Raw genomic sequence first — 21,782 nt, forward strand, 5'->3', positions numbered from 1 at the left:
CCCACCCCGGGTCCTGGCCCCTCCCTGGGGTGTGGTGAGGCCGCCCTTATAGGAGGCGGCCGCGGAGGTGGAGCACTCCGCTGGAGGCAGGTAGCGGTCACTTGGGCGGGGCAGGCTTCCTCGTCCAGTCCCGCCGCCCCTTCCGAGGGAGGACCATGAAAGTTCGCGACAGGCCGCCCCTGACTCCACTGTGGGCACTGCCCTGCCTGCTGCTGGCGCTGGCCACGCGTGGGGGGGCAGAGGACGCGCCCACCTACCCGGTGTGGGACGCTGACGCGCAGGAGCAGCTGGTGTGCCGCCGGTGCCCCCCCGGCACCTTCGTGCACCGGCCGTGCAGCCGGGGCCGCCCCACGGCGTGCCGCCCGTGCCCGCCGCAGCACTACACGCAGTTCTGGAACTACCTGGAGCGCTGCCGCTACTGCAACGTCATCTGCGGCGAGAACGAGGAGGAGGCGCGGCCCTGCTCCGCCGTCCACAACCGCGCCTGCCGCTGCCGCCCCGGATTCTTCGAGCTCTCCGGCTTCTGCCTGGAGCACGCCCCCTGCCTGCCGGGCTACGGCGTGGTCGCCCTCGGTGGGTGGCGCGCGCTCCGTGGGTGGCGCCGGGACTTCCTCCGCCGGCGAGGATGCCCCAGCTCCCTCTGACCCCAGGCTCCCGTGTCGCCCCCAGGCACCCCGACCCAGAACACACAGTGCCAGCTGTGCCCCCCAGGCACCTTCTCCGCCAACAGCTCCAGCACAGAGCAGTGCCAGCCCCACCGCAACTGCACGGCCCTGGGCCTGGCCCTCAACGTGCCGGGCTCCCCCTTCCACGACGCCATGTGCACCAGCTGCCCAGGGTTCCCGCTCAGCATCCCAGAGTCGGGGGCACCGTGGGACTGGAGGGGCGCAGGTGAGCAGGGGCCGAGTGAAGGGTGACTGGTCTGGGGGCGTCAAGCTCAGTGTGTGCCCCGCCCCAGCCCTCAGGCCGTCGGGCCCTGGTAAGGGGCTGGGTGCGCATCCGAGAAGTGCCTCCAGTTTCGTGGGGTCAAGGGCCCCGCAGCCCCGCTGAGCAGTCCGGGCGGTGGCCCCGCGGAGCACGTTGAGGGTTTCTGTGGTGCCAGGTGACGCCATTCCCCGCCTGTCACTGGGAAACTGAGGCCCCGAGAGCTATGGACAGCTTGCTGGTGGTCACAGCAGTTGCCCCATCCCACCCTGGGCTGAAGCCCACCAGCCCCACCCATGGCCTGGGATCTCCCACCTGCCTGCCCTCCAACCCCAGCCGGCCAGTCCCTCTCGGGTGCTGGCACAGGGGGTCCTGCCTTGGTCAACGGCCTCCCCAGGGCCCAGAGAGTTCGGGGAGCCCTCACCTCGCCCTGACCTCCCCACAGGGACGGAGGAGTGCGAGCGGGCCCTGGTGGACTTCCTGGCTTTCCAGAACCTCTCCTTCCGGAGGCTCCTGCAGCTGCAGCAGGCGCTGGCCGGCCCCGGGGCGTGGAGGCCGCTGCCGCCCCGGGAGGACCGCGTGTCCCTGCAGCAGCAGCTGTGGCAGCAGCTCACCGAGCTCCGGGAGGCCCGGCCCGGGGCGCTGGTGGAGGGTCTGCTGCAGGCCCTGCAGGCCGCGGGGCTGCCCAGGATGGAGCGCGCCGTCCGGAAGCGGTTCCTCCCAGCGCCCTGAGCCCCGCCCCCTATTTATTCCTCGGAACCAGCACTGTCTCCATAAAGCTGCTTTGTGAACTGTGGTGTGCAAGAGTGAATGCCAGGTCGGCTCAGTGCGTGGAGGGGGCAGCACCGGCCCTCAGGGCCTCTGCCCCACGCACAGGGACAGGGCTCCGCGGTGGGAGGGCTGGGAGGCCGCAGGTGTAGCCCTTCTGGCTGTGGGGGGCAGTTCACCCCGGGAGCCCTGGCCGAGCTCGCAGTGGTGGGGACAGCGTGCAGGATGGCTGGGCCCAGCTGGGGAGCGGTGCCCAGGAGCCACCAAGTCCAGGGGCTCCAATGAGGGTCAGGACCTGGTGGCCTGGCCCCTCTCCCGGCCTGCCTTCCTTCCGAGACCCACCCACTCCCTGCCAGAAGGGGACTTCCCAGGAGGAGCCAGCCAAAGACCCCTCCCGGCCCTCCGTCCCACCAGCCTTCCGGGAACTGCTCTCCTTTCCCCACAGAACAGCAGCAGGGCCCCTCTGCTCCTGGCGGAAGGGGGGGGGGGGCGGCGGCTGGGACTCCCAGCTTGGAGCCGGCCACCTGCCCCTCCCACAGGCCCAGGACCCCCCGCCAGACTGCCCCCTTTCCCAGCAGCCCCCTCTCAAGCCCCTGGCAGAGGCAGCCTGCTGGGATGGGAGCCCTCCTGCTGCGGCTGCTGCACAGCCCCGGCCAGCGGAGGAAGGAGGGACGGGAGCTGCTCAAATGCTCTTTATTCCCCCCCCCCCAAACCCACACCCACACGCCCGCAGCCAGGCCTGCTGAGGGCGGCAGCTCCCATGGGGCCTGGGAAGGGGGTCCCCAGGACCAGCCTGCCTGGAGGGCCTCCGCCAGGGACGCAGGCCTGGGTGGGGACCCAGCTCCCCCTCAGCAGGGAGCGCAGCCTTAGGACACCACCGACCGGGCAGCCTGGAGACCCAGCCCACCTTCCATGCCCCCCTCCCCCACAATGGGCACCTGAGCTGGTGCCCGAGGTTGTCCCAGGTGAGTGGTAGGTGTGCTCGGGGAAGACACCCACTTCCCAGGTTCCCCACGTCTCCAGGAATCAAAGTGGTCGATGTTGGGCTGGTGGGGTGGGGGAGGTGGTGGGGGGAGGGGGGACACACAAGGCTCCCCAGGCGGACAGTACCCCACCCTGAGGCTGCACTGGAACCACGGGGGGCCCGAACCCCACCCCAGGCAGGCAGGCCCGAGGGGGGTGGCAGCAACAGCACCCACAGGGCCCTCCATCCCGGCCTTGGTGGGTCCAGGCCTGAGGTAGCTAGCTGCAGGCTCTGCCGCCCCCACGCCCTGGCAGAAGCCTCCGGGGCCGCGCTCCAGGACACAGAGGACAGTCTGTCCTAGGAAACTAGGGAAACGAGGGCCCCGGAGGCAAAGCCGGCCCCAGCCCAGGTCGGGGGCTCCAGCCGGCAGGCGTCTGGGCGCTGGCCGCGCCTACGTGATGTCCCTCCGCCGCGGCGGCCGGTGCACGTTCCGCACGACGCACTTCACCATCCACTCGATGCCCTCGCGCACCCCCTTGCTGTGGAGAGCGGGGGTGTGAGCGGGGGCTGCCCAGGATTCCAGGGCCCCGGGGCGGGGCAAGGGCGCCACTCACCCCGTGAGGGCCGAGCAGGCCTGGGTCAGGCAGTCGCGCCGGCCGATCTTGGCGGTGCAGTCACTGAAGGCGGTCTTGATGTCCGGGATGGAGAGGCAAGTCTGGGGGCGGGGGCGGGCTGTGAGGAGCAGGCCCCTCCCTCCCGAGGCCAGTCCCCGACACCCGAGGGGGAGCCGGTGGGACGGGAGCGTGGGGGGGGGGAGCGAGCACAAGGCGCGAGGCGGCAGTGTCCGCAGACAGGCGGGGCGGACGGACGGGGCCGACCTAAGATGCCCTCCACAGGGGGGGGGGTCGAGGCTGACTGGTGGTCCGGGGAACAGTCTCTGTCCCTCCCCAGCTGCCCCCTGTTCTGGGGGCGGGGCCGGCACTGCTGCCAACCCCGGGGTCCCTTTGTCCCTTCCCTCCAGGCTTTCCCTGGCACCCCCTGGGTCTCAGGCTGCAGGAGAGGGCGTGGCCGCCCCCCAGTGGAGAGACGGAGCCCTGCAGGGCTGGGAGGGCTGCGCGGGCCCAGGGCAGACACCACCGGGGGGAGGTGGGGCCTCGGCTGGAACGGCTGTCCCCACGGAGGGGCAGGCTCACCTCCACGTCCTGCTTGTTGGCCAGCACCAGGATGGGGACGCCATCCAGAGCCTCGCTCGTGACCATCTTCTCTGGAACAGGCAAGGCGTCCGTGAGCGCCCTTTGCCCCCTGACCCTGCTACGCCCAGGAGCCCCCCCAGCCTGACACACCGGGCTCTGGACCCCCGGGATGTATGGGCTGGACCTGAGCTGTCGTCCCCCCGCCCCCCCCCCCCCCCCGGGCGCTGGCTGGGCGGCACCCACCGAAAGCTCGCTTGGACTCCGACAGCCTCTCCTCGTCCGTGGAATCAATGACGTAGATGACGCCGTGGCACTCCGCGTAGTACTGGGGGGGGGGGGGGGGGGCGACAGGGGGCTGGCTCGGGGCACTCAGCCACCCTCCCTGCAGGGCCCTTCTGGGCTGCCTCCTGGGTGCGGGGAGGCAGAGCAGAGGAGCTGCGGCCTCCCGGACCCCTTCAGAAAGGGTGTGCTGGTCCCGGGGGTGGGGGGCGGGGGGGACCGCCTCCCTTGCCCACTTCCTAGGGGCAGACCCAGAGGTGCAGTACACCCTCGGGCCCCACGCAGGTGCGGACAGCAAGTCAGTGCTGCGTCTGAAGCAGCTCTGTCCCCGGCACAGGACGGCAGGGCCGAGGAACAAGCCAGGGTCACTGAGCTGAGAGTTCTGTGGTCGGGGCCGGTGCGAGGCGGGCAGCCGGCAGCCAGCCCAGGGGAGCAGTGGCACAGGGGCCCCCAAGGTCCCCACCCGCCGGAGCCAGAGTCGGGGGGGGAGCGGCGGGGGCGAGGGGAACAGGGCGTCCCTAGGAAGATGCGCATGGAGCAGGGCCTTCAGAGGGACGGAGCCCTGGGCCTGGGGCACAGGGGATACCGGCTCGGACCAGGTGGGTCCACCTGGAGCACCGACCGGAAAGGAGCCCCGAGGATGCCCGAACTGTGGAGAGGACGCCTGCCACCGCGTCCCAGGCATTCCTGTGCGTCACCCTGCACAGCCAGGCTGCTCTGTGGGCGGGGCGGGATGGCCAGCAGCCAGCTCACTGGAGGACGCTCCGGAACACTCCTGGCGGTGACCCCCTCCCCACCTAAGACGAGCCTTGGTCTGCACACCCCGCACACAGGCCCTCCCGCCAGGGGGTACGAGGGCTTGGGTTCAGGCAGGCCGGCCCAGAGTCGCTCTGCCTCAGGGTGACTGAACGGCCAAACCTCCTGGCCACAGGGCAGAAGCCACCCTCTTGGCTGGAACTCACGATGGAAGGGACACTTGGGGGGCACCAGGACCTCGCCACTCAATTCCAAGCACCCAGACCCCCGGACAGTGTCAGGGAGGAAGCATCTGAGCCCCCAGTGCTGGACCCCAACCCCCCATGCTGGCCCACTGGGAGGGGCTGCCCAGTGGAAGGCACCGGGCCTGTCCTGCTCCCTGCAGACCCCAGTGCCTGGGGCGCACTCCAGCCCGGGCTGTGTGGGGGAGGGTGCCCCTGTCTCAGAAACACCCCAACCCCTGTGCCAAAGAGAAGACAGTGGCGTCAGCCTCTGAGGACGCCCCTGCCTGGTGAGGAAGGGCCACCAGAGAGGGCAGGCCCCAGCGAGAACAGAGACAGAACCCAGGTGGCGAGGTCCAGGCCTGGTGGTGACTGAGCACCACGCCACACTGGTTCTGGGCCCCCTTCTCTTTCCTCCCGGACCGTTAGCAACACCTCTAAGCCAAAAGGAATCAAAAGGGTCCCCAGCATCAGAGTGACTCAGAACCCAGGATGGCACTGGAAGGGGAGCCTCAGGAGCTCAAGGGTGACAAGCTGCTGACAAGCAGGTGATTCCGAGGCCTTGTGAGAAGAAGAGTCCGGGAACCAGGGGGGCACCTGGTGGGAAGCAGCACAAGGGGCTCACCTTGTCCCACAGAGACTGCAACTCCTCCTGCCCTCCTAAGTCCCAGAACATGAGCCGAGCCTTCCCCACGTCCACGGTGCCGACTGGGGAGAGAAGAGGCCCACTGAGGCTGCCGCACAGTCCGGCCCACTGCACACACCTCCTGGCTCTCCAGCAGACAGCCCGCGGCTCCGACGCCCCAGAGACCGGCCAAGCGCTGGTGGCTGCGGACGTCCCCGCATCCTCAGGGGACCCCACGCCCACAGCCCTCGGGGATCCCCTTACTGTTCAGACCCACGGTGGTGGTGATCTTGGAGAGGCTCATCCCCTTGTAGTTCTTGCTAAACCGGGTTTTTGACTGCTCCAGAAAGGTCTGGGGGGAGAGGGGAGACAGGCACGGGGTGCTAGAGGGGGCTTCAAGGCGGCTCCCTGACGCCCCTCCTCGGGTCCATTCCGAGAGCAGACATGGTGCTTTTAAAGCAGCGCGTGGGGGGGGGGGGGGCCTGTCCCGCAGCCTCTGCTGGGGGACTGGGGACTGGGCCCCTGAGGGCGGCGGGGGCGCGGCAGGGCCAGGCGTACCGTCTTTCCTGCATTGTCCAGACCCAGGATAAGGATGCAGTACTCATCCTTCTGGAACACGTACTTGTACAGCCCCGACAGCAGCGTGTACATCCTGCGGAGCGGCGGGAGCTGAAACCGGACCTAGGGGGCCGCCCTGCGCCCCTGCCCCCGGCCGAGGCCCCGCCCCGCCCCCCAGCGCCTCCCACGTCGCCACCATCTCCGGGCCGACCGCAGGCCTCCGCCCCGAGACTTCCTTCGCTCCCCGCAGCCAGCCGGGGCAGCAGCACCTTCCCCGATTCGGCCACGCCCCTAGGCGGCGCAGGGCTCACGGCAGGGCCCCTACAGGCGACATACGGGGACGCCCCGCTTTTCGGAGGCAGGGGTGCGTGCGGTGGCGGGGCGGCCGCCGAGCGGCTGTGCGGCGGCCTGGTGGCGGCGGCAGAAGGTCCCGGGGTCCAACCCTGCCCAGACCCCGGCGTCGGGTCCGGCACCCAGCCCCGCCCGGGAGGCGGCGACCCAGCCCCGGCATACCTGCGCCTGCCCGGGCCGGAACCCGCGCGGCTGACCCGCTGACCCTGCACCGACCTGCGCCGCGCCGCGCGGCGCCCGATGGGACGCGGCCGGCCGCCTGGGGAGGGTCGCACCCGTCCCGGCGGCCCCCGCGCGACGCCTCCCGTCGTCCCCCGCGACAGGCACTTCCGCCGGCGGCGGCGCCCGGAAGTGCCTGTGGGCTGCGAGGGCGGAAGCCGACCGCCACTCTAGCCGGTGAGTTTGGCGGACTCTCTATGGCGCGGCCGAGTGACTGCGCGGAGGAAGTTCCCGGCCCGGGGCGAGGGGCGCGGTCTGGACAACTGCGCCCGGGCTGACAAGTCCGGCGGAGGCCGGCGGGCCGGGAGGCTGGGGCGCGGGGCCGAGAGGCCGAGCGGCCTGGCGGCGGGACCAGGTGGCCGGGAGGGGAGCGAGGCCACTCGAAGCCGGTAACCTCCCCGCCTGTGTCCCGTCCCTGAAACGGGGGAGGAGTGCACAGGGTTCTGCGGGCCGCGCCGAGGACTCCGTGAGGTCTCGGGGCAGCCGTCGGCCGCGGGCTCGGGGGCAGCCGTGGCGGCGGCAGAGCCCAGGCTCACAGGGCCTCTCTTCCTCGCAGCTTTGCGCCCACCAGCCCCGTGAGGACTCGGGAGCCGCCGCGGGATGGACGAGGAGAGCCTGCAGAGCGCGCTCCGCACCTACGGCGCGCAGCTGCAGCAGGTGGAGCTGGCCCTGGGAGCCGGGCTGGACCCCGCCGAGCTGGCCGACCTGCGCCAGCTCCAGGGGGACCTGAAGGAGCTAATTGAGCTCACCGAGGCCAGCCTGGTGTCCGTCCGGAAGAGCAAGCTGCTGGCCACCCTGGACGCAGAGCGCGCGGCGCAGGACGACGCGGAGTACCTGGCTTTCCCGGAGGCCATTGCCGAGGCGGTGGAGGTGCCAGGAGCCCCCACGGCGGAACCCGACACTGCTGCTGAGGCAGAGGACGGGCCCGCGCCCAGCCAGTCTGGGCGGGAGGACGAAGGGGAGGATTCCGAGGATGACGGAGGGCTGAGCGGAAGCAAGGTGAACGCCCCCTACTACAGCTCCTGGGGCACTCTGGAGTACCACAACGCCATGGTGGTGGGCACAGAAGAGGCGGAGGACGGCTCGGCGTGCGTGCGCGTGCTCTACCTCTACCCCACGCACAAGTCCCTGAAGCCCTGTCCGTTCTTCCTGGAAGGCAAGTGCCGCTTCCAGGACAACTGCAGGTAAAGCGCCGCCCCTGGACGCAGAGCCGCAGAGGCTGGAGGCCCGTCGGGTCTGTCCTTGTGCGGGTGCTTCCTGGGATTTTCTCGGGGAAATCACGGGCGGGGGGGGGGGGCTTGTGTTGAAAAGAACGACCCCCCCATCACCAGTTTTATTCTCAAGGTTAAACCTCTAAAAGTCACTCTTATGGAAATCTGCCACCAAACACAAAATCGGGAGGGTGGCATGGTGGCGTTCCACACCGGCTCCCTTGGTCACGTGTCATCGTCTTGCTTCCTCTGAGCTCCCTGCCGAGCTCGTCCCCGGCCCTTCACAGCAAAGCCCGGGGACTCCTGGGTTTCCACCCGTAAACACGTCGGGGTGCGCCTCTCGCCTGACGGAGAGGACGTGACAGCCTCGTTGCTGTGGCGGCGCCCGCGGGGCGCAGGGCCAGTGCTGTCTCTGCGTCGCTCCAGGGTCTGCGGTTGCGTCCGAGGTTGCGTGGTCTCCTTTCTCTCGGTGCGCGACCTCGGCTCCGCCCCTTTACCTGTCCTTGGAAGGGCCGTGTGCTCCAATTCCTAGCAGGCAGCTTCCTTTTCTCAGCCAGCAGTCCAGGCTGTCTCTAGGTTTTCGGTCATCCTTTTTCTTTAAAAAAAAAAAAAAAGTTTCTTTCTATCCTTACCCGAGGATATTGCCGTTTGCTGTTTTAGAGAGAAGGAGAGAGGGTACCCACATCGGTGGGAGAGAAGCTTCGACTGGTCGCCTCCGTGCGCACCCACACTGGGGACCCAGGCCGGGACCAGGGACTGTGTGCGTCCGCTCCGGGGTCGAACACGCCCCGACCGGAATCAGGCCCCCCAGCTTCAGTCACCGGATGGTGATCCGACCACCGAGCCACCCCGGCTGGGGCAGTCATCCTGTTTCTTGAAAAGACTTTTGCTGGGTCCAAAGTCTCTTGGCCAGTTTCGCCTCCCTCGCTCCCTCCTTCCTCCCTTAGAGCACAGCATCCGTGCAGAAAAGGGCGTCAATCAGAGCGCGCTCAGCAGCACAGCTGATCGGCCGGAGGACCAAGCAGTTCGCCCTCGGGGCTGGCCGGGGTCCGAGTACCTGCCTGCGTGAGGGCCGGGAGAGGGCAGAGGCTGCAGGTCCGGGCCACTCCCTCCGGGCCGGGCTCTCAGTGAGCGAGCTCCTGCCTGTGCGGCAGCCCCGGGAGGCGGGCCTTGTGCTGCTGAGGCTGCCCGGCCTCAGGCCCACTGACCACCTGCTAGTACCAGGGACTGGCAGTGATTTTCTTACAGTTGGTTTGGATCTTCAAAAACAATAATACAGGCGGTGTTGAAGCACCGTGGGACCCTCGGTCTGTCCCGGTGCCCCTCCTCGCCGGTGGCTGGGGTTGGCGCAGCTTCTGTGTGTCTTTCTGCACAAGTGAAACCGGTGGGCACATGCTGGCTTCTGCCCACCGTCTGGCCCACTGTGTCTGAGTGTGGCTGCGTCCTCTCTGCCTCGGTCCCTGGCCTCCCATTCCGCCACCGGAGGACCTGGCCCCACCCCTGGTGAGGCCTCCAGGCACTGTTCTTGCGTCAGGAGGCCCCTGCTGACTGGCTTTTCTCTGTCCTGGCAGCAGCCGGCGATGCTCAGGGGCGCGTCTGCCCGCCCACGGGCCCGCCGTGCAGGGACCCTCTCGTTCTGGCGGTTCCCTTCGTTCATGTGCTGGCACGTCACGCGGGGACGCTCTCTCTGGTCTGTGGTTTGGCTGCTGAGCGGCTCAGTCACGTGGAGAAGGCGGGGAAGTGCTGGGGGGGGGGGTCTCTGTTGTGTTTCCTTGCTTTCCGAGGTAACGAACGGGCTCCCTCGCACCCTGGCGTTGAAGACCCGTGGGTGTCAGAGGCACTGGAGGAACTTCTATCCATCACGACCCTGAGCCTCACTGAGGCGCCAGCTGTCCCACCTTCGGCAGGCGGGAGCCTCGGCAGTCTGGAGCCTGTGTCCCTTTGGCTCCTGTCTGTGGTGGGGACACCCCCCTCGCCCCTGTTTTCCCTGCCCTGCCTGGACTCAGCCACCCTGCCCCCCCGCCAGCCCTGGGTGCTCTCAGTGGGAGGCGATGGGGGGCAGGGTATTGATGAGATTTGGGGGTTTTGTGGGTTATTTAGCATTTTCTGTGTATGAGTCACAGCACTGGCCGATAAGAGATGACCCCCCTCCTCCCAGTCTCACCGGTGAGCGGGGCCTGCCTGGGCTTCCGGGGCCTCCTCCAGTGGAGCGAGGCCCCTTCTGTCCCCGAGCGGCCGGGCGTGTTTGGGACGAAGGGCCCTGGCACCAGTGTGTGTTCCTCCTTCGTCCTGCTGGTGAGCGTGTCCCCTGGAGCAACTTGCACTGGGGGCCTGTGCGCTCCCGCCGAGGTGCGGGGCCCTCTGAGAGGCTGCTGCGCCTGGTCCTCCAGCTCTGTGCTGAGGGCATTTCCGTCTCTCCCTCCCCAGAGGCTGGGGTCTGTTGCACCCGTGTCTTGTGCCGTCTCCGTCTGGCCTCGGTGTCGGGGTGCTGGTCTCGTGCGGTGAGTTGGGAGGTGCCCTCTGATTCCGGGGACCGGTTTGAGGAGGACCGGTGTCTGCGGGGGTTGCCAGGAAAGCCGTCTGGGCTTGGATTTCTCGTTGTTGGGAGTTCTTTGATGGACGACGCAGCTTGTGTGTTCTGGGCCTGGTCCGTTCACGTTTTCCGTTTCTCCCGGAGGCACCTTTGGTGGTCTGTGTGATTTTAGGAGCCCGCCCTTGCCCTCGGCTCTCTCACTGGCTGGCCTGGAGCCACCCCCCGCCCGGCGAGCCCCCTGCCCTTCTGCAGGTCCAGGCAGCGGCCCCTCCTTTCTGCGCTCAGGCCCTCGAGCCTCTCTCCCTTCTCGGTCAGTCCAGCTGAAGGCCATCGGCGTTATTTCATTCTCCGGCCGTTAACTCTACGTTGCTTTTCTCCCTTCTGTTTCATTTACTTCCACTGGAACGATTCCCTTTCTTGTGCCACTGTGCGTCTAGTTCACGGTCTGTCCGGTTCCCTGAGGCGGACAGCGGGTTATCGGTTGGCGGGTTTCCCCTTCCCTGAGGCCGGCCTTGGCAGCTGCCTGTCACCTGACCTCCCCTCGGACCCCCAGCCGCCCTGCTGCCGCCCATCCTCATGTGGGACGTGCCCGCCTCCTCCTGGTGGCGCTGGTGCCGGTTCCCGTTTCAGCCCCCGGGGTTCGCAGGCGGCTTCGTGTGACTTCAGGGTTTATGGTTCCCTGCGGCCCCGCATGTGCCCAGGTGGCTCGGGGTGCCGTGGTTCCTGGCCTCTTCCGCCGGGGTCTCTGGGCGCCGTTCGCAGGGGCGTGGCGTCTGCGCGCAGCCCGGTCTCACCCGCCACTGCTGTCGGCTTCCGTCCCACCTGCTCGGGGACTCGCCTGTCGCCTGTGAGTGAGTGTGCGGTTGTGTCGTCCCGAGGGCTCAGTGGTTTTGTCTGTGTGTTTTCCTCTATCTTTTTTCCCGCCGGTGTCTTTTTGTGCACGTTCAGTGTTCCTTTGTGTTAGCTCCAGGCGCGCAGCGTCGCCCTTCTTCATCTCGACTCCGTCCGCTGTCTGGCGCAGCGTGGCCGCCGGGAACTGTGCGCGGGAAGCCTCCCCTGTGGCACGCCTCCCCTCCCGCAGCCCCGCCCTCGCCCCGCCCCTCGCCCCGCCTCCCCTCGCCCTCTCCTGCTGTTGTGCGCACCTCCTCCAGGTGGCGCAGACGCGGAGGGTTTTATACCCGTTGTTCGAACGCAGACTTGAATCCCGTTGCATTTCGAGTACTTACCGCTTAGCAAGGACTGACCGCTGCCGTTTTATTTATTTTATTTTATTTTTTAAAAGGTTTTATGTATTTTTAGAGAGAAGGGGACGGAGGGAGAAAGAGGGAGAGAGATACCAGTGGGGTTGCCTCGCACACGCCGCACACTGGGGACCTGCGCGCGGCCCAGGCGCGGCCCCGCCAGGGAGCCAACCCGGGACACTTGGGTTCGCAGGCCGTGCTCAGTCCACGGAGCCGCGCCAGCCAGCGCCGTTCTACTTGGTTTTAATATGTGTCTCATATGTTTTTTTTTTCAGTGTATCGTTTTGATTGCCTTCTCTTTTCGTTTTCTGCGTGCAGGGTGGGGCACAAGTAGGTTTGCAGTTGCTCGTGAGGAAGGTAACGCAGTACTCACCGGGGGACACAACAGGAATAGTCTGTCCCGCATACAGCTGTGAGCCTGCTCTGGCCCCCCCTGTATTCTGTGTTGCATTCCTAACGGTGACCCTGGGGGTCAGGACGGACACTGCAAACGTGGGGGCGTCTGGTCTGAATCAGAGCTCCGCCATCAGCAGGGTACAGCCCCCCCCATCCCCGCCCCCGGGCGGCACCCCTTCTGTTGTGATTGTCACAAGCAGCATCTTTACAAGTCGCCTGCCCAGAAATGTAGATTTGTGACTATTGATTGCTTTATGCATTTGCCTTTTAAACCACACGGGGGGGGGGGGGGGGACGGACCACATTTCAAACCAAGCACATACGACCACTGGTGTCCGCGTTTACCCCTGCGGGTGCCTTCCCCAGTGCTCATGAGGCTGGAGTCACTGCCCGGCGCCCCCCCTCCAGCCCGGAGGACGCCCTCCGGCGCTCCTGCAGGCAGGTCTGCCGGTGACGAGCCCCCTCAGCGCTGGGTCGCGTGGGGACGTCTTCAGTTCTCCTCCACCGCTGAAGGGCGGTTTCTCCAGAACGGTGATTCTTCTCCCACGGGAGTTCTCAGGACGTCACATGTGTCACCCCCAACCCCCGGCCCCTCGGCTCCCCCAGTCCATCGTCTCACGGAGGATCCGCGTCCCTGAAGTGTCACCTGTCCCTCGGCCTCCAGGGCTCGCTCTCCCTGTCCTCGGGCTTCAGCCGCCTGACCCCCAGGTGTCCTGCTGCGGGTTTCTGTGAGTTCGTTCACGCTGCTGGAGAGCAGACACGCACGCCTCTCATCGAACTGGGAGTTTCAGCCACTCTTCTCCAGTTCCGGGAACTCGTTTCCTGCCCTTTCTCCCCCCTTCTTTTAGAATTCCGTCGTGCGCATTCTCCTGTACTGTGCGCTTGGGCTGGTAGTGTGGGCTGGGGTCTTCTTCCGGACAGCCAGGCGTGGGGTGCCGGCGGGGGGGCTGCTGTGCCCGGGCCCTTGGTGCTGTGCTGGGGGGGGGGGGGGCTCTGCACCGGGCTGACCCTGCGTCCTCATCGGCTCAGGCCTCGGGCCTCCCCGTGTGTCTCCGTCGCCCACTCACAGGCACACGCCGCGGGGCCGGACGACCCCCGCGGGGCGGGCTCCCCTCGGGCGGCCTTGTTGAGAAGCACAGGGTGCTCGGGTCTGCCTCAGAAGTGCCCCCCCCACCCCCCACCCCCGCTGCCTGGGCACCAGGGGGCTGCTCTGTGACGCCTGGGTGGGCGGCCTCTGGAGTGGGGCTCACAGAGGTGGGGGGCCCCTCCGCCCAGGGCAGGCCCCTGCGGGTTCTGACCCCCAGACTCGTCCCTGCCGAGCCCAGCGGCAGCCCTGGGTCCCCCTGTGGCTGCAGCCGGCGGGCTCCGCCCCGGCCGCACGTGCCCCTCTGTGCTCGCCCAGCGGGCCCCGCAGGTCGGGGCGGCGGTTGGCCCTGTGAGCTCCCTCCTCGTGGGGACCCGAGAAGAGTCGTCGTGGGGACCCGAGAAGAGTCGTCGCCTTTCCCGTTCGTCCCTAGTTTTCCTCCCTGGGGCGACTGGGGGGTGACGCCCGAGCTGCTTTCCTGCCGCACCGGGAACCAGAAGTGTCCCGCCCGCCCAGTGAGCCTCTCGTTCCAGTCACCGGCTCCGCAGCCCTGGGACACGCCTTTGATCCCGCCCCACAGTCCCCACCCTTCTCCTGGAGGCCCGGGGGGGGGGGGGGGGGGGGGAGGTCGTCACCGGCACACTTCCCCATAAGTCCCTGGGCGCACACCCCGTCCCACGTCCTCCATCCTCGGTGGAGTCTCCGCCCTGGCTCTGCCGGGCTCTGTCAGCGGCTCTTTCCCTGGCCCTGGTGGCGCTGTTCGGTGTGTGGGCGCGTCCACTTCAGATGATACATTGTAGCGAGTCTGGATTCCAAGTTGTGTTCCGCAGTGTTTGGTGTTGTGTTGCGCTGTGTTTCCTGGACCTGAACGAGGACACCTGTCCCCAGGCCCCGCCGTGAGCGTCCTCTGATAGGGCTCGTCAGGACTTCAGATTCAGTTGTGTTCCTCAGGCTGGCTCCTTAGGAGTCCGTCTGCCTGTGTAGCTCAGGGGTCTGCCTGGGGCTCATCAGAGGCTGTGCCCAGCTTCTCTCCCGGAAGGTGCCCCTCGGCCGGCCCGTGTGCGTCAGGGGTCTCGTCCCATCTCTTTGCTTCCACTGTCCCGGCACCCCTGGGAGCTTTCGACGAGCACACGCCAGTTCCTGGAATGCCCAGGGTCCGTGGGAGTGGTCCCTGTGTGGCCCTTTCCACTTCCGGGTCGTCCCCCCCCCCCCCCCCGACAGCCCGTGTCCACTCCAGCTGGGCTCATGACAACAACCCCCCCCCTTCGTTAATTTGGGTGACTTGGGTGACTTTCACCACGTTTAGCCACAAGACCCGGGTTCTGCCCTCTTCCCTGCTCCCACCTTCTGCTACTGCTGCTGCTGCCGCCCTGCATGGGGTCCTGGGGCGGGCGGGGGCAGCCCCTGCTGGGGAGGCTGCAGACCACCCCCCACCCTCTTCTGCCCACCCTGTTCTGTCCCGAGCACCTTGGGGTGTAGCCTGCTTCCATCAACTTCCTGAGCTCTGGAGCTGTGTGTTTTGACCCTCTTGCCCACTTTTAGCATTGTTTTTCTTTTCAAAGATTTTTATTTTTAGACAGAGGGAAAGGGAAGGAGAAAGAGAGAGTGAGAAATCGCAGTGTGTGGTTGCCTCTCACACGCCCCCTACTGGGGACCTGGCCTGCAACCCAGGCATGTGCCCTGACTGGGAATCGAACCAGCAACCCTTTGGTTCAAGCTGGTGCTCAATCCACTGAGCCGCCCCAGCCAGGGCTCACCTTGTTTTTCTGTGGCGAGGAATCCGCGCCTCAGTGCTCGCCTGTGGGCGAACTCGGGTCCCTCTCTGGTCCCCAGCACCCGGTCCCTGTCCATGCCCTCATTCGCGTAGGCGTGTTTCTGTGGGTGTCGTGAGGCAGGCGCCTGAGCTGGGTTTTAAGATGTGAAAACCCAGTTTCAAGTTTCTTCGCTAGGAAATGCATACCATCCTTTCCTGCCCGCGGGAAGTGTCACGGCCGGGGCTCTTCTCCCTCCGCCGGCCCGTTCTCCTAGTTCTCCGTTTGTCGTGTGGGTTTGCCCCCGGCTGCTGCCCACAGTTGGGGACGCGGGTTCCCTCCGGGTCTCCAGCGTTCGGTTGGCAGCGTGGAGGCCAGATCTTGGTGCACTTTCATTGTGACTGTTCCGACTTTTCTGAGGCGCCTGCCCGGTGGGAGGAGCGTGGCGAGTCGGAAGGTGTCTGGCATGGCCGAGGGTCCTGCAGGAGGGCTTGGCTGCTGGTATCCGTGGGGCGGGGGTCTCAGAGGGGGGTTTGGTTGCGTCCACCCAGGCTTGTCCCTCGGAACAAGCGGTTCTGCTCCCCTGTTGCATGGGCCTTTTGACCCGAGTCCTTGCTGCCATCCTCAGGTGCAGGCGCGCAGCCGCTGGGGCCCTGGGCCGTCCCCTGGGCCCCGAGGGCAGTGGGCGGGAGAGGGAGCTGCCCGGATGCCTCCTTGGTCCACCTGTGGGGCCAGCAGAACGCTCCCCGTCCCCTCTCCCTCTCGGCCGCCACCATTTCCTGCTCGGAAGACAGCCGTGCCTGGCACCGGCTCCGGGTCGTGGGTCGTGGCGGGCGCCCCTCCCAGTGGCTCTGACGGGTGGAAGCGGCTTCCCCTCCCAGTGCCGGCACCGTCGGGGTGGGTGTGTGCTCGGCTCCGGCGTGTCTTTATTTGGTGAGGGGAAGGCTGCCACCCCACGTTTCCTCCTCCCTCTCTGCTCTGGTTTCAGTTTCGAGGGCTCACCGGTCCCTAAAGTCAGGGCGCCGCTGCTGGAGCTGGGTGGTGCTGGGTGGAGCTGGGTGCTGCGGGCAGGAGGACTGGGCCGTGCGAGAACAGACACCCCCGCTGGCTGGCCGTCAGTCACCGTCTGGGCCCTCGAGTGCGGTGGACGCGACGGGGCTCTCCCTCTGGGCAGCCTGACAGCCAGCCCGTCACGCCCGCCCAGAGAGCTGGGTGGCTCGCCCGCGGAGTGGCCACGGCCCTCCCGAGAGCAGGCGGGAGCGTGTGCACACGTGTGTGTGCTGTGTGGACGCGGGGCGGGGGGGTGGCCGTGTCTGAGCCCCACCCCGGCCTCTCCGCAGGTTCTCCCACGGGCAGGTGGTCTCTGTGGACGAGCTGCGCCCCTTCCGGGACCCCGACCTGAGCTCCCTGCAGGTCGGCTCAGCCTGCCTGGCCAAGCAGCAGGATGGCCTCTGGTACCCGGCGCGCATCACCGGTGAGGCTGCCCGTGGGCCCCCAGGCCCTCCCGGAAGCCCCTGCAGCCCCCGCTGCCCCGTGACCACCAATTTGTCGGGACGTCCGGTCCCCACCCCCCGCCCGGGGGGAGCGAGACGGCCCCTGGCCTCGGCCCGCCCTGCTCCCAACCTCCCGTGTGCGTCCCACCCGCTGCGAGGCCGCTGACCGGCCTGTCTCCGGCCCTGCTGCAGATGTGGACGGTGGCTACTACACGGTCAAGTTTGACTCCCTGCTGCTGAAGGAGGCGGTCCTGGAGGGGGACAGCATCCTGCCCCCGCTGCGCCCGGAGCCCACGGGGGCCTCTGACTCCGACAGCAGCGACGCGGAGGACCCCAGCTACGCCCGAGGCAGGCGACGCCGGGGCGGCTCCTGGCTCCCGGGGACCCTACCCGCCTCTCGGGAGCCGGGGGTGGGGGGACTGAGCCCAGTGTGCGCACACAGCAGGGGGCGCGGGTCACGCCTGGAGACCCCGCAGGAGGTTGGGGGACGGGAGTCTGTGACGGTCCGAGCAGGTCACAGACCTGCAGATGCCGGGAGCTGGCGTGCAGACCTCTGCTGCTCACCGCAGGGAGGCTGGGCGGGGCTGGGGAGCACCGAGGGGCAGCTCCCTTCGGGGCTTCCGCTCAGGGCCTGGGGCCTGGTGGGTGCGGGGCGTGGTGGGGGGCTCTGCAGACAGCCACAGGCAGGGAAGCTTCAGGAAGGGGGCAGGCTGGCAGTGTCCAGCCCTCCTGTGGGGTCAGTGAGGATGAGGATGGGCGGCATCCCCACGGGGCTGGTCCACGAGCCCCACGTCCTTGGGGATGGAGAGAGGAATGAGCCGTGAGCGGCTGCTGGCCAGAGCCCTGGGCACCCCCGGAGCAGCCGGCTGAGCCACTGCCCTGCCTCCCGCAGTGGTGGAGCCCAGCGCCGCCGCCGGCGGGACCTGCAGCTCCGACTTCGCAGGCTGGGAGGTGCACACTCGGGGCATGGGCTCCAGGCTCCTCGCCAAGATGGGCTACGAGTTCGGCAAGGGTGAGCAGGCGGGGGCGGGGGCGGGGCGGAGCGGGGCTGCCCCAGCACAGTGGCGGGGGGCGGGGGGGGGGGCGGTCCAGCAGCAGCACTCGCCCCCTGTGCCTCCAGGTCTGGGCCGGCACTCGGACGGCCGGGTGGAGCCCGTCCACGCCGTGCTGCTGCCCCGAGGGAAGTCGCTGGACCAGTGCGCGGAGATCCTGCAGCGGAGGCGGCCCCGGGGCGGCCAGGCCGGCCCCAGCAGGCCCCCGAGGTGCCGCGGCAGAGGGGGCGGGGCGGGGGGCCGCCCTCCCCCTCGTAACGTGTTTGACTTTCTCAACGAGAAGCTGAAGGGACAGGCTTCTGGGGCCCTGGACGCGGGGGCAGCCCCCGCAGGGAGCAGGAGCAGCAAGGAGCTGTACCACGCCAGCAAGAGCGCCAAGCGGGCCCTGAGCCTGCGGCTCTTCCAGACCGAGGAGAAGATCGAGCAGGCCCAGCGGGACATCCGGGGCATCCAGGAGGCCCTCGCCCGCAACGCCGGCCGGTGCGTGGGGGCTGACCTTGGGGCCGAGGGTGTTCGCGTGCAGGAGGGGCTCTGACTTGGTGGGGAGCAGGGTCTGAGGCGGCTGTGGACGGTCGGAGGGTGCCGGCACTGACCACACGGCCTGAGGGCTTCGTGGCAGTGGCCCGGGAGCCCACGCTGAGTGGCGGCCTCTCCCCAGGCACAACGTGACGGTGGCCCAGCTGCAGGAGAAGCTGGCGGGAGCCCAGCGGCAGCTGGGGCAGCTGCGGGCCCAGGAGGCGGGCCTGCAGCGGGAGCAGAGGAAGGCGGACACCCACAAGAAGATGACCGAGTTCTAGAGGCCCCGCGCACCACGGACGGGGTCCCACGGACAGACGCCACCGGAGGAGGGGCCGCCCGGTGCCAGGCGAGACACGCAGCTGGCCTGGGTGTGGGACTGCGGAGTGGAGACGGGGCGCGGGGGCACACCTGGACGCGCAGGTGCCCACGGAGCCCGCCTGCGGGCCCCTGCTTACCGAGAACATTAAAGTGGCTTGTCACAGCGCCTCCTGGTGGTGGCTCAGCCGGCTGCGCCGTCTGGGGCGGGGTCTCCGCGTGCAGCTGTGTGGTTGGGCAACGGGCCCCGGGGCGCTGTCATCCTCCCCGGTCTCCCAGCCGGGTCCCGTGCTGCCGGGTCCCGTGCTGCCCGGCCCCCGTGAACAGTGGGGCACGGCCGTGGGGCCCTCGCAGGGTGCCGTGAACGGGCAGGAGGGCCGGCTCACCCCGCACCGTCCATGCCCAGGGCCCGCGCTGCACCCACCCCCGGGCGGGGAGGCCGTGAGAGGCTGCTCCGAGCTCACAGCACGCCCCCACTGAGTGTCGTCTAGACCCCGGGCGGGGCCACAGTGGGATGGGGTGAGGCTGCCGCAGCGGGTGGCGGCTGGCGCCAGCTGCTGTAGAAGATTGAGGTGCAGCCTGACAAGGCAGGAAGTGAGGGGAGCTCCACCTGGGGCCGCACAAAGGCCCCCAGCCTCCAGGCGCCCTGCGCCCCTGGCATCGGTGAGTGCCTGCTCTGGCCTCCAGCCCTGCCCCTTGGTGCCTTCCCAGGGCAGTTGAGGTCTGGGGCCTGGGAGGACGAGGCCCGACCAGGCCAGGGCACTGGCTCGCATGGGAAGCCCGCTCCGTGGGTCCGAGCACCCCCATCTCGTGCTGCCGGGCTGGATGGCTGCATGGACTAGGGTGGGCCCCTGTGCCCTGCAGCAAACCCCACAACGGGGCCGGCTGACAGTGGGGCGGGGGGAGAGCCTGGGAGAGGTGGGGCCTTCAGTGCCCCGAGCAGCCCCTCTCTGCCTGCTGACCCTGCCTCCCCTGCCCCTCAGGGGGCCAAGACTAGTTACCGAGGGGGGGACCACCTGAGACAGAAGCCTTCCCTGGGCACCGTCTTACCTGGATGTGGCCGAACAGGAGTCTGTGGCCCGTGGCTCACAGGCTCAGGGCTGTGACCTCTGGGGCCTCCCAGGTCTCAGGTGTGGGCTGTCGTGGCCACAGGGAGGCCTCAGCCGCCTCCTCGCGGGCTGGGCTCGGCAGTCCCGTGGGTCGTCTTCGCTGACCTGGCTGCTCCCGAGGGCTTGGGAGAGCACACGTCCTCACACCTGCCCAGGAGGCCCCAGCCAGAGGCAGGAAAGAAAGGTGGGCGCCAAGACCGCGTCCTCTCGGCCTCGGTAGGAGGGAGGGGCTGCCGGGTCTCGGGGTTTCCTGTGTGCTGAGTCAGAGCGCCCGGGAGTGGGAGGCGCCCGGCAGTGTGAGGCCCCGAGTGGGGCCACAGGTGGGTGCCCGGACGTCAGCACCCACCTTCTGCCCCCAGGCCAGCCCCGGGCCACACAGGATGGGGCCGCTGGTGTCCTCAGTCCCTCCCGCCCTCTGGGTCCCAGGCTGCCTCGCCCTGCTCCTCTGGCTGTGGGTGCTGTGTGCTGCCTGCCACAGGTATGTCCGCCCCTTGCCCTGGTTCCACGTGGAGCCCAGCCCAGCGCTGTGGCCACAGGGGGTGGGGCTCCAGGCCGGCCCCCCTTGACCAGAGGCCCACGCCCCTGCCTCCCGCCTCCCTGGCCTGACAGCCACCCTCTCGCCCCCAGGAAGCGGGTGCAGAGGCAGCCGGCCGGCCTGCAGGGCAGTGTTATGCCCACAGCCACGGTGAGTTCCAGGCTGTCCCCAGGCCGGGACGGGGCCGGCAGGAGACTGACTTGCCTCCCTTACCGCCAGCCGACGCTGACACAGCCCCACCGCGGCACCCTCGGCACCCTTGGCACCCTCAGCAGGTCCGACACCAGGCTGCACGAAGTGCACCGGGGCCCACGCCGAGCAGGTGAGCCCCGGGCAGGGGGCACGGGCTGCGGGTGGGGCTCGCTGCGCCGGGCCAGCCCACCCGCTGCGGTCAGACTCGCTCCGCCCCAAACGACCTCCGCTCTGACCCTGTCCCCAGCCCCGCGGCCAGTCAGCATGGATCCCTTGGGCCCACAATGTCTGGAAGTGTCCAGAGGCACCGTCAGGCCGCCGGCTGCCTTCTCACACCGGGAACTGCCCCAGACCGCGCCTGCTACCACCGATGCCCAGCCCTCCGTGGGTCCGGAGGCCACCTACTCCAACGTGGGGCTGGCGGCCATCCCCAGGGCCAGCCTGGCGGCCAGCCCCGTGGTGTGGGCAGGGGCACGGCTGACCAGCAGCTGGGCCAGACCTGGGCCTGAGGCCAGGCCAGAGCTGGCCGAGTATGCTCGCATCCACAAGCTCAAGGGAGCGGACCAGGGGCCCCAAGGCCTGGAGCAGGGGAGGGCCCAGGGCACCCCAGCCACGCAGGTAAAGTGGGCGGCGTGGGGTGGGTGGGTGGGGCTGGGCAGATCCTTGGCAGAGAGGATGGCGCTGACCCCTCCCTGGGTTTCCTTCCTCCCTCCAGGTGGACGTCCTGTACTCCAAGGTCAACAAGCCTAAAAGGAGGGACCCAGGACCTGCTGCAGACCCGCTGGACCCCAAGGGCAGGGCAGAGATTCTGACTCCTGGGAGGAGCCTGTCCTACGAGGCCCTCCCACTCAGAGGCCTGGGCGTGGACCAGGCAGACAACGGCGTGCTAGAAAACGTGTATGAGAGCATCCAGGAGGTGGGGCTCTCCCGCAGGCCGGCAGCCCCCAGCTCCAGCCCGTAGATGGGACCTGAAGGGCTCCTGCTCCCCGGCCTCAGCCGCGCAGGGGTCTATAACCCCGCCCCCAGCGCCCAAGCACAGATGTTCCCTCCGCCTGCGTGGGGCCGGCCCCTATTCCCTCCCAGTCCCCGCCCCCCACACAGCTGGCAGCCTGAGGGGACCCTGGGGTCCGGGGCGCCCTGGCCTCTCCCACCAGCGTCTTAATAAATCCCCAGCGCGGAGAGGATGAACGCAGTGCCGCACAGCCGTCTCTCCCTGAAAGCCTGCAGGTCTGGGGGGACTGTCTGCAAGAAATGAAGACCTCCCCTTAGCTCAGGGGCTGGCTCCCTCCTTCCGAGGCGCCTGGGCCCTGTCACTAGGCTCCCAAGACAGTATGGGGACAGAGGTCAGGGTAGGGGCGGTGTCCCTAGGCCGGGTGGGGTCTAGACGGGGTGCAGCCTGCCGGCAGAGTGGCTGCCCCAGGGTCGTGCTTACACCGCGAACACCGAACACCGAGGGACGGCTCGGGCCGCCCAGCCCAGGAGTTACTTACATA

General features: G+C 68.5%; 4 protein-coding genes across 11 annotated transcripts; 3 read left to right on the forward strand and 1 right to left on the reverse strand.

Moving 5' to 3' along the window:
• Positions 1–1,715, forward strand: TNFRSF6B (TNF receptor superfamily member 6b). The gene is made up of 3 exons (XM_028524219.2): positions 1–573; positions 670–891; positions 1,370–1,715. Exons 1-3 carry the CDS (start codon positions 156–158, stop codon positions 1,654–1,656), a joined length of 927 nt encoding a protein of 308 aa, XP_028380020.1. The 5' UTR covers positions 1–155; the 3' UTR covers positions 1,657–1,715.
• Positions 1,716–2,378: 663 nt separating this feature from the next.
• On the reverse strand, positions 2,379–6,930 carry ARFRP1 (ADP ribosylation factor related protein 1). 5 transcript variants are annotated; one of them, XM_028524489.2, is made up of 8 exons: positions 6,802–6,930; positions 6,289–6,382; positions 5,995–6,082; positions 5,731–5,813; positions 4,093–4,174; positions 3,850–3,920; positions 3,271–3,371; positions 2,379–3,195 (listed from the first exon to the last, which is right to left on the reverse strand). In XM_028524489.2, exons 2-8 carry the CDS (start codon positions 6,379–6,381, stop codon positions 3,108–3,110), a joined length of 606 nt encoding a protein of 201 aa, XP_028380290.1. In that variant the 5' UTR covers position 6,382; positions 6,802–6,930; the 3' UTR covers positions 2,379–3,107. The 5 variants fall into 5 exon arrangements, with proteins under 5 accessions (XP_028380290.1, XP_028380289.1, XP_035865930.1 ...); XM_036010037.1 differs by lacking the exon at positions 6,802–6,930 and adding an exon at positions 6,477–6,558 and having other exon boundaries at positions 2,389–3,195; positions 6,004–6,082; XM_036010036.1 differs by lacking the exon at positions 6,802–6,930 and adding an exon at positions 6,477–6,557 and having other exon boundaries at positions 2,390–3,195.
• Positions 6,895–18,628, forward strand: ZGPAT (zinc finger CCCH-type and G-patch domain containing). 3 transcript variants are annotated; one of them, XM_036010032.1, is made up of 7 exons: positions 6,895–7,035; positions 7,415–8,042; positions 16,415–16,548; positions 16,760–16,915; positions 17,460–17,579; positions 17,688–18,099; positions 18,278–18,628. In XM_036010032.1, the coding sequence occupies exons 2-7, from the start codon at positions 7,459–7,461 to the stop codon at positions 18,414–18,416; spliced, it is 1,545 nt and encodes a 514-aa protein (XP_035865925.1). In that variant the 5' UTR covers positions 6,895–7,035; positions 7,415–7,458; the 3' UTR covers positions 18,417–18,628. The 3 variants fall into 3 exon arrangements, with proteins under 3 accessions (XP_035865925.1, XP_035865926.1, XP_028380814.1); XM_036010033.1 differs by lacking the exon at positions 6,895–7,035 and adding an exon at positions 7,066–7,139; XM_028525013.2 differs by lacking the exon at positions 6,895–7,035 and adding an exon at positions 7,099–7,247.
• A 245-nt stretch (positions 18,629–18,873) lies between these two features.
• Positions 18,874–21,485, forward strand: LIME1 (Lck interacting transmembrane adaptor 1). Of its 2 annotated transcripts, XM_028524853.2 has the most exons (5): positions 18,874–19,116; positions 19,922–20,040; positions 20,190–20,419; positions 20,537–20,907; positions 21,005–21,485. In XM_028524853.2, the coding sequence occupies exons 2-5, from the start codon at positions 19,943–19,945 to the stop codon at positions 21,248–21,250; spliced, it is 945 nt and encodes a 314-aa protein (XP_028380654.1). In that variant the 5' UTR covers positions 18,874–19,116; positions 19,922–19,942; the 3' UTR covers positions 21,251–21,485. The 2 variants fall into 2 exon arrangements, with proteins under 2 accessions (XP_028380654.1, XP_035865932.1); XM_036010039.1 differs by lacking the exon at positions 19,922–20,040.
• The last annotated feature ends 297 nt before the right edge of the window (positions 21,486–21,782 follow it).

This window comes from Phyllostomus discolor, chromosome 9, assembly GCF_004126475.2.
Source record: "Phyllostomus discolor isolate MPI-MPIP mPhyDis1 chromosome 9, mPhyDis1.pri.v3, whole genome shotgun sequence".
NCBI classification, from domain to species: domain Eukaryota; kingdom Metazoa; phylum Chordata; class Mammalia; order Chiroptera; family Phyllostomidae; genus Phyllostomus; species Phyllostomus discolor.